The sequence below is a fragment of the Dipodomys spectabilis genome, unplaced genomic scaffold, assembly GCF_019054845.1.
Source record: "Dipodomys spectabilis isolate Male_0828 unplaced genomic scaffold, ASM1905484v1 ptg000006l, whole genome shotgun sequence".
Lineage (NCBI taxonomy): Eukaryota > Metazoa > Chordata > Mammalia > Rodentia > Heteromyidae > Dipodomys > Dipodomys spectabilis.
Window position 1 is genome coordinate 12,197,797 of NW_024870683.1, and position 16,695 is coordinate 12,214,491.

The window sequence follows — 16,695 nt, forward strand, 5'->3', positions numbered from 1 at the left end:
TCTCCTGATCCCATCAGCCCATCCCCACATGGCAAGTCCAATTGAATCTCACCCTTTGTCTTTATCTACATTGTTTCTTGGCTGGTTACCATCAATGTGGTGCTAATTTTTACTTCTCATGCACTGCCACTAACCAGTTGATATACCCTGTAGAGACGTAATTTTTGCCAGCTTCTGCTGGCTTTCAGTCGATAACTATCTGACAGCCACACTCGAACATCGATGGGAATATTTGCAGAACTCTAATGTTTCTAAATTGGTTTGCGATGAAGAAATCTGAGTAGTAACAATGACTGTGTGGCCAGTACCTTAAACATGATGATAGACTTCAATCTTAAAACCTTGTTAGAGATTTAGGTTGTGTCTGAGTAAAAGATTGATTGAGAATCCTAATTTGAATAAGCCACCAGTGAGAAAATCGGAGGTATTTCATTATAGAGCAGCATTACATTTTATGAAGGAAATTCTGCTAATTTTGTTAGTATAATTACCATTACGCTGTATTGTTTGTAGATGAATATTAAAATGCATAGGCATGGAATAATAGGAGGTTCAATGTCTGCTTTGAGAAAAAAGTAAAAAAGCTCGGAAAAAGCAAATATAGAAAAATCTGATTATTAAATTTGGATATTGAATATAAAGAAAATTATGCTCTTCTCTCAAGTTTTATACTTGAAATTACTCATAATAAAAATATAATTTTCTCATAACCAATATATTTACGATGTAGTTTTGATCCAGAAGCAACCTCAAAGATCGATTTCCTCCTCTTCTCTCCCTTTCGCAGATGAGGAGCCAAGCTCAGAGAAGTTAATAGAAGGCCCAAGGTACACCAGCCCCCTGATTCCCAGCCCAGCTTGTTTTGCTTGTATTTTTGTTTTTGTTTTTGAGACAGTGTTGCTCTGTAACTCATGTGGGCCTTCCAATCTTCCTGCCTCTCTCCCCAAGTGCTGGGATTACAGGTGTGTGCCACCATGCCTGTTTAGGATATAGTATGTTGTATGTTATTTCCTTTTGTTATATTTGTAAGTGTCGCTTGGACCTTATATTTTTTAAACCAGATTTGGGTAATCCTATTATATACTATTTGAAGAATATTAGATCCTGATAATTATTTTTTAAATATACCAAGGTTACTAAATCCATATGCTGTTTCCATTCTGGTTTTAGAAGCAGTTCTAGTCTATGAGAAACTTATATTCAACAATTGATAGAACTGTTAAAGAAGGATTGCCCAACTCCATTTCCGCATAATGTTTGAGAGTTTTTCTAGGTATCTCTATATGGCCTTCTGGTCCCTGAACAATATTGGCAAATCAAGGTGTCTTAAAAAGACCATTGCTCAGTTCCAGTGTGGAAGGCTTTAGTACAGGTACAGAAGCTCTGCATCTAGGCACAAACAACATAGAACACTGTACAAACAACATATGTATGTGTGTTTCCTTACGGAGGTGACCAAACCACCTATATTCTGAAAACCTCTTCCTCTCTTATCTTACTGTGACTATACATGATAGCTTTCTGAGCCTAATTGTGCACTCTTGTGCACACTATTGTGTGTACAAGTGGAAACTACCCTAGTACTTGTGATGGTGTTGTGAGCTACAGTCACCCAGAGAGGACTCGGCCTCCAGGACAGCCGTTAGGTGATCGTAAATCCTAGCTTGGGCCCTGTGGAAATGTTTATGATGGGCAGCCATGGCATCACCAGCTGCTGCAAGGTGATCATAACACTAACCGACATTTGCTCATGGTTCCCTTTGTTTCCAGCATAATGCAATGCTCCTAGTCTTCATTTCCTTTCCTCCATATTAGTTTGTTTAGAAGACAAGCCAAGCTTAAGCTTAGAAGCATCAGCTAAGTTGTTTAAGAAGTGACAGTCTTCATAGACTTCATTACCATCATTGGGGTGTTTTTTTTTTTTTAATTTAAATTTCAATATGTTTCCATTCACTGCTGGAATTCTTAAAAATGTACCATTTTAGAAAATACTCATTTTCCTTTAAAAAATAAAGAGAGCTTATGGGCTGGGAAGATGGCTCAGTGGTAGAGCGCTTGCCTTGCATGCCTGAGGCCCTGGGTTCGATTCCTCAGCACCACATAAGCAAAAAGAAAAAAGCCGGAGTGGCGCTGTGGCTCAAGTGGTAGAGCGCTAGCCTTGAGCTGAAGAGCTGAGGGACAGCGCCCAGGCCCAGAGTTCAGGCCCCACGACCGGACCCAAAAATAAATAAATAAATAAAAATAAAAAATAAAGAGATCTTAGTGGGTTTTAACCTACAAACTTGGTCATCTTTATGTAGACATATGGATCACTCTTGTGTGATTTCTCAGTTTTATACCTTTAAGTTTTATATCTTTTTTTTAGAAAAGACTTTTCACTTCAATATTTTAAAATTTTCCAGGATTGTTTTCTAGTACTTTATGGATTTCTTTTTGAATATGTAGATCATTCAGAATTTATTTTGAGCTAAAATGAAAGAATTTGTGTGTGTGTGTGTGTGTGTGTGTGTGTGTATAAAAGAGTGTATGTGTGTTTAGCCAGCCTAGTGGTTCATTATTATAATCCTAGGAGGCTGAGATCTGGAAGGACTGTAGTTCAAGGCCAACGTAGGCAGAAAAGTTTACTAGACTTTATTTCTATAGCAGATAACAAAAAGCAAGGCTGGGGTTGATTTCAGATGGTAGAGTATTAGTCTAGCAAGTGGTGAAGTCCTAAGATCAAACCTTAGCAGTGTAAAAAAGAAAAAGCATTTCTTTCTAGAGGGCCCTACTAACCCTATTTGTTTAATAATCCATTATTTTTTAGTGATTGAAAGAACCATATAATCAGGAGTTTGTTTTTTTAACTAGTTACAAGCAGTCGTGGACTCAAATGTATCAGTCACAGAGTTTTCAATTCATTTTCATATATGAGTGGGGAATTACTTGGCGTGCGGGAAAAGAAAGTGATCATGTGCCCCGGGAGACCCTTTCCTCTCATTTGTAAGTCAGCCTCCAAACCCAGGAGTTCACTAGGCTGACAGCCTAAAGCACCTTCCCAGTTGCATTCAGCCTTGTTTTGTACTCCTCAGAGGGACGATGGGGCAGGCTCTGCCTGGAGAACAGTTCACATCATGGAATGAGGTTTCTTTCTGCCTTATGATAGCATCGCCAGCTTGACTGCACCTTAAATTATATTCTGATGTTCAAAGCCTGCCTTATGCCTCAGGTACACACCCCTTGACTATGCTTTGCTCGGTGAACGCCATGAAGTGATCCAGTTCATGTTGGAACACGGGGCCCTGTCCATCGCAGCCATACAAGACATTGCTGCCTTCAAAATCCAAGCTGTCTACAAAGGGTACAAAGTCCGAAAGGCTTTCCGAGACCGGAAGAACCTCCTCATGAAGCATGAGCAGCTGAGGAAAGATGCTGCCGCCAAGTAAGTGTGAGCTATGGACATTGTGTTCTTAAAGCTCAGTTAGGTGCAGGGAGGCGGACGGGGGCATGGCCAGGAGAGAGTCAGACAAGAATGTAATTTCCTTTTGATCCTATGCCCATCCGCCTTCCCCATCCACCTACCACTGTCTGCAGAGCACTGGGCTGCAGTGAAGCATGACCCCACCTCTGGGGGCAGGGAGGGGAAGGGTATTTCCCAAGCTTAGTCCCTCACAAGCTAGGGTGGGATTGCGGCTTAGAGTGCTGTGAAGAGATAATTCCTCTCTTCGCCCTTCTGGCCTTTTTGAAGGAAATTAATGTTGACATCTACCCTACTTTTATTAAATGAATTTAAGTCTCCTTTTGATTTGATTAAAGCAGCCAGATGTATAAATGTCTCTTCTCCACTTATTCCTTAATAAATCTGTATTAAGTACAGTTGCTTCTCTGGGTGTTCAGGGGATTAAGTTCAGCATTCCTGCAGATAACAAGATCCAAAACTCTTGTATAAAATGGCCGGGGATCTGCATACAGCCTACACCTATAACCATTGATTTTAATCACCTATAGATTTAATTGTGAAACCTAGTACAATGTGAATGATATGTAAATAGTTGTTACTCTGCATTGTTTGGGGAATGATAACCTAAAAACTATCTGTACATGTTGAGTACAGATGAAAGGTTTTTTTCTGAATATCTCCTATTCATAGTTAGTTGAATTTGAGAATAAAGAACTTATACTATATAGAAGGTCAACAATAAAGTACTTTATTCAAGAAATATTCAGGCTGGAGGTGTGGTTCAAATGGTAGCACACCAGTCATGAATGAGTAGGCCTAGTGATCACAAGACCCAAGAAAAAGAAAGAAAGAAAAAAGGAAGGAAGGAAGAAAAAAGAAGGGAGGGAGGAAGGAAATATTGACTTCTTACTATATGTACAAAGCCCTTGGTTAGAGCTTAAGAAGGAAATAGTTAACAAAAACAAAGGTATTTTTTTCTCCCTTACCACCATTTTCCTCCTTACCCAGCCAATTCTTCCCCAAGTGAAAATTTTAAATTGAGGAGAAATTGACCTAATTTCATTTCATTTCTCAAAAGGAATTTCTGAAAGAGCTGAGTCAATATTTAATTTGTCTTTGAAAAATCATCATCAAGATGCTGCTGCTGCATCTTCGATGAAGGTGGCCCAAGCCAGGCTTCTTGCCTTATAGCCACGTATTTTTCCATTCAATCACGTGAGGAGAACAGAACTTGCTTTCCTTAAAGGAAGCAACTTACTAAATTTGAAGGGAAGTGATAGAGAAATCAGGAGAGAGAAAATTGTGGACATATTTTCTAAGGCAGGTATTTCAGAAAGTACTACTTAAGAAATACCTATAATCCATTTAAAGGCACTTTATAACACAGTCTACACCACCTGTGTCGTTGCCAAAATGAACATTACTGTAATTTACCTGCCAAAGCACAGGGGGGAATGCTCACTATAATAAGACCATGTTTATGCTGATCACTCTTCTTCCCTGAAGCTTCCTTTTTCCTGGGTCTTCACTCTGTATTCTCAGATCTCTAACTCCTTGATTTTTCTTCCCCTATATATATATATTTTTTTTTTTTTAATTATAGTGTTTCCACATTGAAGTCAGCCTTACAGGTTATTTAGACTTCTGCTTGTGATATACTATTTTCCACAGGAAATGAATTTTATGTTATTAAAGCAGAGTGTGGCAGTGCATACCTGTAATCCCAATGGCTCAGGAGGATCATTTTATCTCAGGTGTTCAAGAACAGCCTGGGTAATGCAGAAAGAGACCGCCCCCCCACCAAGACCAATTGTTTAATTCGTTTATCACCTAATCTCACATCCTGACTCTCTGAAACTCCAGGAACTGAACCCCATAGCTTCAGGTACCCACTCACTGTACTCAAGAGTTGCCCACTTTGCCATACTCGTCACTCGCCAACACTTGAAATCGTTGACAGTCCTGTTTGCGTGCTCTGTCATCCCTATCCCTTCAAAGTCACCGTGGGAAGCTACAAGTCTGCCTCCCGCCTGACCTCTTTATTCCTTGTTAGTGCTGATATCCTTGATTCTGCTTATTCCTCCTTTGAAATGTTTTGTTCTTGGGCTTTCAATCACACGACTCTACAATCCATCCTTCTTTTTTAGCGGGGAGAAGGGGGTAAGCTTGAATTCAGGACCTAGGCACCGGTCCCTGAGCTCTTTTTGGTCAAGCTCAAGACGTGCTTTGCTACTTTGAGCCACAGCTCCACTTCTGTTTTCTGGTGGTTAATTGGAGATAATCTCATGGACTTTTTCTGTCAGGGCTGGCTTTGAAGCATGCTTCTCAGATCTCAGCCTCCTGAGTAGCTAGGATTACAGGTGTGAGACTCTAGCACCTAGCTGAGCTGTCATTATTGACCTCCAGCTATGATGCTATGTAAGTACCTCCAGCATTCTGCTTCTGTTTATATTCCAAATTTCAGTTCTCTCTTCTACCCACACCTTACCACACCCATGGTATCTCAGTCATCCTAACTTACAATGCCTCGGCTTCTTTCCAACCAATATGAGATTGAGTTACATAATAAGGTCCAGTTTGGTCACTTAGCTGGAACTTTTGTGGTACTTAGGTCTCTTCTGTAAGTTGTTCTGTGTCCTCAAATATCAAAAGATAAGGAAGTCTTGCCCCTTAGGACAGCACATGTAAAAGGTTTAAGAGATTTGCTATGACCAAAGTTCTTGTCTCAAAGCTATTCCTTGAAGTCAAAGAGAACCATCTAAGTCCTATTCCAGAAACCATCTTTTAGAAGACATTCCCACCCCTACTGCAGAAACCCTTTTGGCCTTGTGATTGGTCCTACGGCCTGCCCCCCTGAACTTCTCCAGTTTGTCAACATCTCTCTTTAGGGTTCACTTACATTTCTGACCCCTGAGGAATTCATTTCCACAGCTCTCCTTCATGCCATGCCCTTCTCAGAGCTTCCATTTCCCACGAATAATATGACAAGAACATTCCTTAATCTGAGATGCTCGAGTGCTCCATGAATGCTCTGAGACTCTGTAGTACTTCATATGTCAGAAGCATATATTCTTTTTTGAGGAAAACGAGGGGATAGATATTTTTATCTCATTCTCAAAGGAGACCCTTAAGTCACAACAAGATTTTTTAAAAAACGAACTAAATGATCTCTAAGGTCCTTTGAGTTCTAACAGTCTATAAGTTAAAGGTTCTAAGACACACTACATTTTCTTATTCCCTTGAGAAATTAGAGACCTGGTATTATTCTGCTTGTTTCTCAAAGACAATGAAGAGATAAAATCTGACAGACTCCACAGATACCATGCAACAGTGAAAAGGTTACAGCTCAACCTTTTCTGTCTCATGAGCTTTCTCTCACTTGAGGTTCTAACGGGTTGAATTGTCATCTCTACCGGATATTATCTAAGGAATTACTAAAAGTACATGAAGTGGTCTCTAAAATCTCTTCTAAGATAAAGATTCAGTGAGAGGTACATTGCAGGTCTTTGCTCTGGTTCTTTCTCTGCCTGGAATAACATCTTACCTCCCCCCTCACATTCTGACATTCTTCACAAGGAGTCTTTTTCTGTGTTTAATTAGTAGGTATCTCTAGTTTAGTATTGATCACATCTAGATCTCTATCTGCAGGAGTGTGTGGATCTGATTTTTCTACTTGTGAGTTCCTTGAGAGCAGGGTTTGGGTCTTATATGCCTTTGTGTCTCACTAGTTCAACTGATAAACATTCAGTAACTTCCCTTTAGTGGGTCTAAAATCTTACAGAAGCCATTTATCACTCTAGGCCTTAGTTCCCCATCTTTCAGACAGAAGCTTCGGATCTTAGTTCACTTATTGTGGCTTTGCTGTATCATGGGGTTGTGTTTTGTTTTTTAAGTGTAAACGTGATCCCTCACCTATCTCAAGAGTTACATTCCAGAGACCCCCGCTATAGGTGAAAATCTGTGAAGTACCAGTAAAGTCGACCACAATATAGTGAGGTACAACTCTCTAACACTGCTATTTTGCGGATTTCACCTAGAATGTAACTCCCATGATGTGTGAGGGATCTCTGTATTTGTTGTTTTAGTCTTTTTCCATCTTCACACTGTGAATCTCTGTAAGTGCACCACGGTAGCTTGTCTGCCCTACTCAAGGCAACAGACCCATTCACATATGCTCACACTGTATGCTGGCGCTTACATATTGGTGTGCTGTTTCCCAGCTCCCTGCATATTGGTCATGACAGGCTTATGACAAGAAAGAGCAAAGAGGTGTGTCCTTGTACTATAATTTTCTTAACATTTTAGACCCAAGCTGCTGACAAGTCTTACCCCTGCTGGATTCAAGGCATACTGGGAAGAGCTCTGATATTCAATACAGCCACATCTGTGTCACTTGGGCACTAGTGGAAAATGCCACCTGGAAATTTTAATGAAAAAAATTATCAATTTTCTAAAAGCTTTTGAGTATATCTGTGAACTCAGGCTGAATTATATGTCCTTGGTGATTGAATTGTTTCTACTTCTATTTATTTTGTTCTACCAAAATGAAAATTTGCCTCTTCCAAAGAAGTCTCTAGAAGGGATCTTCATCACTTTCTGGCTATCCTCATCACCTAGATGCCTGCGTCTCCTACTTGTCATATGGATGTCTTTACTGAAGGCCCAGGAGAGTCTCCAGTGACAAAGTTTGCCCAAGGAATGACTGCCTGGTGTCCTCTTAGAATTAAAGAGGAGTGCTGTTTGGCTTTGGTGGTGGTTGTTTAATGGTCTTGGGGCTTGAACTCAGGGGTTCTTTTGCTCAAAGCTAGCTCACTACCACTTTGAGCCACAGCTCCACTTCCATTTTACTGGTGGTTAATTAGAGATAAGGGTCTCACAGACTTTCCTGCCCAAGCTGCTTCAAACCATGATCCTAAGATCTCAGCCTCCTGAGTAGCTGTGATTACAGGTGTGAACCACCAGCATTCATCTCAGCTGTTTGGTTCTCTAACAGAAAGAAATGATTGTTCAGATAACAAAATCTAATGTATTGCCTTAGAGTCCCTCTTAATGACAGAGGTCCACGTAGATGCTAACTCAGGCAGCTGCCCACGTGTGTCTAAAGGGCCAGTACCATACTCCTAAAGCGGCTCTGTTCTCTTCTCTTTGTGCTGTATGAGAAGCGGCATTCCCTCTCAGTGCTCCCTCTGCCTGCCTGGAGCCAACTGCTAGGTCATTTAGCACTTCAGCCACCTGGTGCTTCCACCTTCTCAAAAGAAGCCTTCTCCCCATTGCATCATACTGAACACCATCCACCTGGGGCCCGGGCACTGATGGCATGACCCTTGGGTATCACACAAGTAGAGTCAAAAACATTAGAACCTCAGGTAGTCCACATGTAATTCTTTATATAACCAGTAAGGCTTGCAGTGGACTTTTTCCAGTAAGTGGAGAAGCTGTTATGCCCAGCTGCATCCTATTATGCTTTCTAAGGGGGAAGAAAGGTTTTCAGGTAGTTCTAGGTATTCTACATATGTGTATGGCACTCCCTCCACCCCCCCTCACACACACACATACACACACTTGGCAGTATCTCGTCTCATACAGTAAAGTAGCCTGCTGCCTGTCATCTGTGTCTCCAAAGGGCAAAGGATGAGCTGTAAAGTGTTTTGTTTTGTTTTTCTCTTTGGCCCCATCACCCTTTAAGCTATAGGGACTGATGTAAAGGGAGAAGGGTTTTTTATTGGATCTGGAGAAAATATTTCTGGAAAGTGTGGAGTTTTTGTGGGGGGGGTCTGTCGTGGGGCTTGAACTCTGGGCCTGGGCACTGTCCCTCAGCTCTTCAGCTCAGGGCTAACGCTCTACCACTTCAGCCACTTCTGGTCTTCTGGTGGTTTATTGGAGATAAAGAGTCTCACGGACTTTCCTGCCCGGGCTGGCTTTGAACCGTGATCCTCAAAACTAAGCCTCTGCATGATTACAGGTGTGAGCCATTGGCGCCCAGCTAAAATGTGAATTTCAACATCTCTTCTGATAATGTTAGCCCCTCTTAAAATGTCAAGTACACTTGAGTAGGTGGTGATCATTTTTTTCTTCTTCCTTTGACTTTGTTAACAGAAAACGGGAGGAAGAAAACAAGCGAAAGGAGGCAGAACAGCAGAAAGAATGGCTGAGCCCAGATTCTCACATACCCCAAGCCCTTCCCTGTCTACCTAGCCCCAGCAAGCAGCCTCCATCTAGACCCATGTCCCAGGGCCTGACGCCAAGAGACGGCAGTGAGTCTCCAGCTAGATCACCTCCAAAGGACCAACATGTTCCCTTAGATCTTCAGAAAACAGACTCCAGAAAGACAAATGGTAGGTGTTCTGATCAAAGTCTTGACTACGCTCTTCTGGTTGGTGCAATTTGATTATTTACATTTAAAGCAATTATGTTAGGGCTTACATCTGCCATTTTTATGATTTGCTCTGCTATTTCTTTCCTCTGGTTTTCAGTCCTCTAGATGTCAAGTCCTCCATTCTTCTTTTCTTGCCTTCCTGTGGGTTACTTAGAACACTGCTTAGGAGCCCATCTTGACTGAACTATGTTTTGTTTATGTCATTCCCGAGGCTTCAACTCAGGGCCTGGACACTATCCTTGAGACTTTTTGTTCAAGGCTAGTTAGCACCCTACCACGTGAGCCACAGCTATACTTCCAGCTTTTTGGTGGTTAATTGGAGTTTATAGACTCAAAGAAATTCCTGTCCAGCTGACTTTGAACCACAATCCTCAGATCTCAGCCTCCTGAATAGCTAGGATTATAGGAGCCAGTAGAGTCCAGGTGATGTTTTTTGTTGTTTTTTTTTTCTGTTGGCCTATGCTTCAATAGTCTTTGCACTAGTTTCTACCTGCATGCAAGGCCTCATTGCTATTCTTACCTGGAGACTAAAAAGTCAGATCTTTTTTGGTGGTACTGAGATCTGAACTCAGCTTTACACTTCCTCAGCCAAGTCTCTATCATGTGGGCCATACCTCCAGCCTGGATTTTTGCTAGTTATTTTAGAGATAGTCCGATGGGCTTCCCTGATTACAGGTGTGAGCTTCTGGTACCCAGCCACAATCAGATACTTAGTGAGGATACTTCACGACTACTCGCCTAACAGGAGCTAGGTTAGGTTAGATACTCATTGATTAGATTTTCTGCTTTTTATTTGCTTTTGGCATCCAGCAATTTCCTACATTATCTGGAAGGCATGATGGTGCTTCCCAAGATGTTCATAATATTTTAGTCAACATTTCTAGGCACTGGCAGAGTAAAAGCTTTTGGATTATCTAACCTATCACACTGCTAGGAAGAGAAGTTGAGCAGGTTTTCCTGGTCATAATTGCCACTATGATCATGGCAACAGGAAGTCTGAATACCTTATATTTTATACGAGCAAATGAGAATTATTACCTTACTCTGCAAGTTTTAGACAATAAATATCATTTCCTTTTTTCTTTTGTTTCCCCAAGAAACATCCAAGGAACATTCTAAAGGCTGCTCTGCCTGTGTCCATGCCAGAGCCAGAGAAGGCCATGGGGGAGAGCGGCGTCGAAGAGTCTCCTCTGGGGAGAGGTGCAGAGGTCAGACAGCTGGCGAGCAGTGGCGTGAGAAGAGGAAAGACATGGTGAAGGCACTTTCCCCCACCAGCACTGTCAGGGCGGCTGGGCCTGAAGAGAAAGGAAAGGACCCTAGTCATGCACCTACAAGCCTTTCCCAGGACAGCCACTGGAAGGCCAGCAGGCGGCAAGACTCAGCACCCAAGACCAGAAGTGTTCCCCAGAAAAAGTGCACTCAAGAGGTCAAAGGAAGGTGCTCCCCAGCTGGTGCCAGTCGGCCTGGCACAGCCAAACAGGAGATGGTTTGTTCGAGGCAGAGTCCTCGCCACCATCGCACACCAAAAAGCAAGGTTACACCAAAGCTTGTAGGAGAAATCTATTCAGACTTGCCCCAGAACACAGAGATAAGGTCAAAACCCAGAAAGCCAGGGACATCTCCCCTGTCTGAGGACATTCAGGAATCTAAGGAGACGGAGGTGCGCCTCTCTGCCCCGAGTGTGAATATTGACCTTCTCCCTGTAGAGCTCCGCCTGCAGATTATCCAGAGAGAAAGGTGCAGGAAAGAGCTGTTTCGGAGAAAGAACCAGGCAGCGACCATCATCCAGCGTGCCTGGAGAAGGTAGGATAAGGAAATGCTACAGCCTTGGCTCTTGGTTGTTTTCTGCGGCACATCCTATGCCTGCTGGTGTGTTCCTGTGGTTAACTGTACAATAGTACAGTTTTTGCTACAGTAGTTGCAAAACAAGGATGATTTGATGGAGCCTACCCATGAAATCTTACCTCTACCTGCTACTATTTTACAGAGTTACATGGAAGGTGTTTTTGCCTAGGAAGATAGCATAGCATATATGCTAAGAGAAAATGTCTCCATTGTCAGTCTAACTGGTTACTTGACTTTGGACAGATCACTTGGTTTCCCTGACCCTCAGTTTCCTTAGATGTAAGACAAGACTTAACTGATATACCTCTCCTGTACTTACAATACACTGCTGGATGATCTGGTTTCATAAACTATAAAGGACTGTACATCCTTCCATTTTCATATTTTGATATATAAACCTGCTCACACAGATTTATATGGGTTAGGTGCTGGGAGTTGGGTTAGAGGCTATCCTAAAAGACTGGGATTGTGTCCTCGGTAAGGTAATCAGGTTCCTGCTGGAAGGACTGGAGCAGTCCTTTGCTACAAGTTTTTATGGGCTTACATAATCACTGGAGACTCACTTTAGTGACAGTGCCCAGTAAATGCTGGAGCCATGGCGAGTCAGTGGCCTCCATGCCGAGGAGGGAGAATGATAGGGGATAAAGTAAGCCATGTGCTCAGATATGCCAAATATCAAGGCCTCTACCAGGAGAAAAAGAAAAACGAAATGTACTAAGAGAACACCAATGGTGTCAGGCAGAACACAGCAACAAAGAATCTTGGGAGGACCTCACACCAAACCCTATATACTCTGGAGCCGGGTCATCTGGTTTGTGCTTGTCTATCCTCTGAAGAACATGCCCTGGCATTCAGCCCTAGCCACTACAAGGACATCGTCAAAACAGGAGTCCCATGGTTTTGTTTTTTTGTTGGTTGTGGGGCCTGCACTCTGGGCCTTGGCACTGTCCCTCAGCTCTTCAACTCAAGGTGAGTGCTCTACCACTTGAGCCACAGCATCACTTCCAGCTTTTTCTGCTTATGTGGTGCTGAGAAATCGAACCCAAGGCCTCATGCAAGCAAGGCAAGCGCTCTACCACTGAGCCACCTTCCCAGCCCCAGTCCCATGGTTTTGGACAGGCGGACAATTCAGAGAAAACACTGGATCCAGCATTTGAACCTCCCACTGAAGGGCCTTTCTCTCAAGCTCCTTATCCAAGAGTAGGCTAGGGAAGGATGGTCTGGATAGTGCCCACAAGCTGAGGTAACTGCCAGAGCAGGAGGTACCATTATTCCCGTCATCAAATACCACTACTACAAATAGCATTTGTTGGGCTAGGCCTCACAATAACCCTGAGGAACTGGTACTATATTCTCCCCCCATGCAGGAGGACATTAATCAACCACCAACATTTAGAACCAGCTGGGGCAGGCACTGGCTCTGACACCACTGTGGGGAGTGGCCATTGCTCACAGATGTGAAAGTATCTCCAGGGTATGCACTGGTTTCCCTGAAGAGGAACATTTTAAGTATTTTTGGCTGGAACCTGGATCTAAAAAAGCCAGAAAGGTTTACCTGATCTGGCCCCACAGCTGTGCCCTAACTGAATGTCTCCCTCAGATTGTCTGTTCTTGGACTCCTTTTGAAGAGACAGGAGCTGACAGATCCTGTCACTAAGTATCCAGAATCACAAATGAGCCTTCAGTCATTCCTCCCAAGAACAGTGGGCTCACAGTCCCAGGCACCCATCTGGGATGCAATTACGCAGGACCCTCCAGCTGTACCACTGTGCAGTGGCGAGGCCAGAGGCCACTGACTCCCAAGGGGCTTGTGGGATGCCACGTTTGCCACACCTGGTGATATGGCATGATTAATCCTGCTGTATTTTAAGTACATTCTCCACTTGAACCACAGGAGCCCAAAGCACTGTCCTAGAACAGTATGTCTGACGCCCCCAGTCTAAGGAATAGTGAGAAATGGGATATAGGGCAAAGTTCAGATCCCAGATTCTGCAAAAAAAAAGTTGGCCGTACTAGCCTGTGCAGAGACAGCCATGAGCTATTTCCAATTAGCCACCAGAAAACTGGAAGTGGCACTCTGGCTCAAAGTGGTAGAGAGCTAGCCTTGAGCAAAAAAGAGCTCAGGGACAGCGCCCAGGCCCTGAGTTCAAGCACCACAACTGAACACCCCCCCCCAAAAAAAGGCTGGCTTTATATGGGATGTGCCAAGGATGACACAAGGCAGCTGCAGCTGAACCCTGGGCTTGAGAAACATGGAACAACCTTAAAATTGTGTCAAGACTTGACTATGTAAAAATTAAAGGTGGATACTGGACCAGCCAACCAGGATACCTTCTGTGTGAAACTTTGTTGTTACTAAATGGCGTCCCCTTTCTGTAAGTTTTCCACATATTCTGAGATAAGCAGGGATATGCTAGATTGTAAGAAGAGCCCTGAGCCAAGGGTGAAAGCACTAAAAGAACATGCTAGAATTCTCCACAAAACAGGATTGTATGAGAATGGAGATTCTTTCTCTGTCCTGATGAGGATGCAGTCTCCACAAACAAGGTACTGCAATCATTCAATGGGTGATTGCCCATCAAAAGCTAAAGCTCCTAACAACTCCAGCCCATACCTGAACCTCCCAGTAAGTTCTCTATCATAAGCACAGAAAGCAGGGAAGTCGCTCAGCATGTCAAACAGGAAATTGTTGCAGAACAGCACTGTCCCACCACTCTAGCTTTTCTCTTAAGGTTAGCTTTCTGGAAAGGTCGTCCAGCTGAAGAATGCTACAGCTTGTCATTCTCCAGGAAAGGAAGAAAGAATCATGTCCGTTGACTCCAGTCAGCCTTTGAGGAGGAGGGAGGGAGTTTTTAGCAAACTCAGTTTGATGTATTCTGATGAGGGTACAGGCCTGTTGCTCCCTATAGCTCCCGTGGGTCGTCCAACAGTAGTTAATACAGCGACAGATAGAGAACAAGGACGCAGCTCTTCTTTAGAGGATTCAAAACAATGTTCCGTAAGTTTGGGAGTGCCTATGGGATAAAACTCACACACTAGACTAAGGTATTGCTATCTTTCCCCGGGCCTTTGATTTCCCCATCCCAGACTCTTAACTCCCAGCAGAATAATCTCAGTAAAATGCAACATTTACCATGCCAGGCTTCTTAAATTCTTTTCTACGGAATACACCAAAGTCCTGAGCAACATTTGGCTGTTAGGCCAGATCACACTAGATTTTAGTAATGATTTCTCTTGGTTCTTGATATGTCACCCTGCGTAAGTTGCACAGTCTTTCTGAACCTCACATGGTCAGCCTCAAGGAGACTCAGTCATCGGGAGGCTTACTGGAACTCAGCAGGCCTTTGGTGTAGCCCAGCCTTGCATCTTCCTTCCCTCCCCAAATACAATCACAATGCATTACTTTCCCACATCTCTGCACACCCCCATTCTGCTGCCTAAAATGCCTCTCTCTGCCTGGGTTTCTTAAGCTGAGCACAATCCACAGCATCCTTGGCAAGTACGCAGACCTGTAGCCTTGCTGGTCTCACACCTGTTCTATACCATGTGCAGCACTTGGCACAATGCACTATTAGTTTCCACCTCAGCCTATCTCATTGTCTGTGTTCCTTGGGGGCCAGGACTCAACTGCTTCCTAGTTCAGAACTACTTCGTGATGGAGAAAAGAACATACAGCCTCCTAGGAATGGGAGCTTGAATGAACTTTCTAGTTCAATTATTGCTATTATAGCTTGTAGAAATCTGAAGAAATTTTGGTTTTCTCAGAATTGTGACCTTTTAAAATCCTCTATCCTCTGACCCTTCCAGGTACCAGCTCAGGAAGCACCTGTCATACCTTGTGCATATGAAACAGCTTGGAGGGAAAGACATGCTCCGATGGAAGCGAGTATGCACAGCATTGCTCATCCAAGTTTGGAAGAAGGAACTGGAACTGAAGCTCCCAAAGACCACCTCAGTACGCAGGATGCCCAAGAGTCTCGCGAAAAGCACCTCAGGCACAAAGCTTACCAAGCACTCAGTGCTGAAGCAAATCTATGGTAACTGTTCTCCCAGGCACTTCGCAGTTCACTAAAGTCCTGCCACATCTGAATCTGAAATAGGCAACCCTCCATTCAGAGTTAAAAGGCTTCCTTATTCAACTTCCAAGCACCAGGAGGATGTTCAGCACCCAACTTAATGCCTCCTTTTCATGAATTCTGGGTCTGAATTCATTTCATGAGAAATCTAGCATTTCAGCCCAGAAAGCATTTTAGTGAAAAGTCAAGAGGTTCTTTGCTAGGTCCAAGACAGAGAGACAAGAGTTTCACAATTTAAACCCCTGCAGACACCTGCTTGTGTGTCCTTATGTGGCCAACTATATATTTCAAGTCTCATTTTGACCTTTCCTCTGCTAGGACAGTATAGGTTTAATTACATATGGTAGAGTCAGTCTGTAACTCAGTACTTCAGTAAATACTTATTTAGCAGATAAATTGCTGCAAACTCAAGTTATTTCCAGCTCTGGAAGAGCCTATCCACACACACACACACACACACACACACACACACACACACACACAGGAAGGAGCCTATCCAAACACACACACACACACACACTGGAAGGAGCCCACACACACACACAGGAAGGAGCCTATCCAAACACACACACACACACACACACACACTGGAAGGAGCCCCCCCCACACACACACACATAGGAAGGAGCCTATCCAAACACACACACACAAGCCTTGCTAGTTCTCAAATAGAAAATAGTTGAGCCAGAGCACCTTTAGAAAGATCTGCAGTTCAGGGAGCAACATCCTTAGGACACAATCTCTGCGTCAACATGTTGAGGTCAAAGTTTCAGACTGGAGTATTTCAGCTTTATTGGATTAGCAATGACCAGGCAATAAAGCCTTTGTGAAATCCAAAAAACTGAAACATATCTGGTCCTAAGCATTTGAGGTAAGAGATATTCTGAAACCATACTTCTACATCAGCTTAATTTATCTCAGCAGATACCTACCTGCAAGCCCCATGCCCACCCCAATAA

At 43.3% G+C, this 16,695-nt stretch overlaps 1 protein-coding gene across 4 annotated transcripts in view; it reads left to right on the forward strand.

The window, feature by feature from the left end:
- Invs (inversin) overlaps window positions 1-16,695 on the forward strand; it is a 104,140-nt gene that overhangs the window by 82,844 nt on the left and 4,601 nt on the right. For 3 of the 4 annotated variants that reach the window (XM_042695286.1, XM_042695287.1, XM_042695288.1), the window contains 4 exons: window positions 3,209-3,421; window positions 9,536-9,774; window positions 10,913-11,618; window positions 15,468-15,697. In XM_042695286.1, the coding sequence (XP_042551220.1) occupies window positions 3,209-3,421; window positions 9,536-9,774; window positions 10,913-11,618; window positions 15,468-15,697 (1,388 nt within the window). The remainder of the gene's footprint in view (window positions 1-3,208; window positions 3,422-9,535; window positions 9,775-10,912; window positions 11,619-15,467; window positions 15,698-16,695) is intronic. The other variant, XM_042695289.1, reaches the window with a different exon arrangement.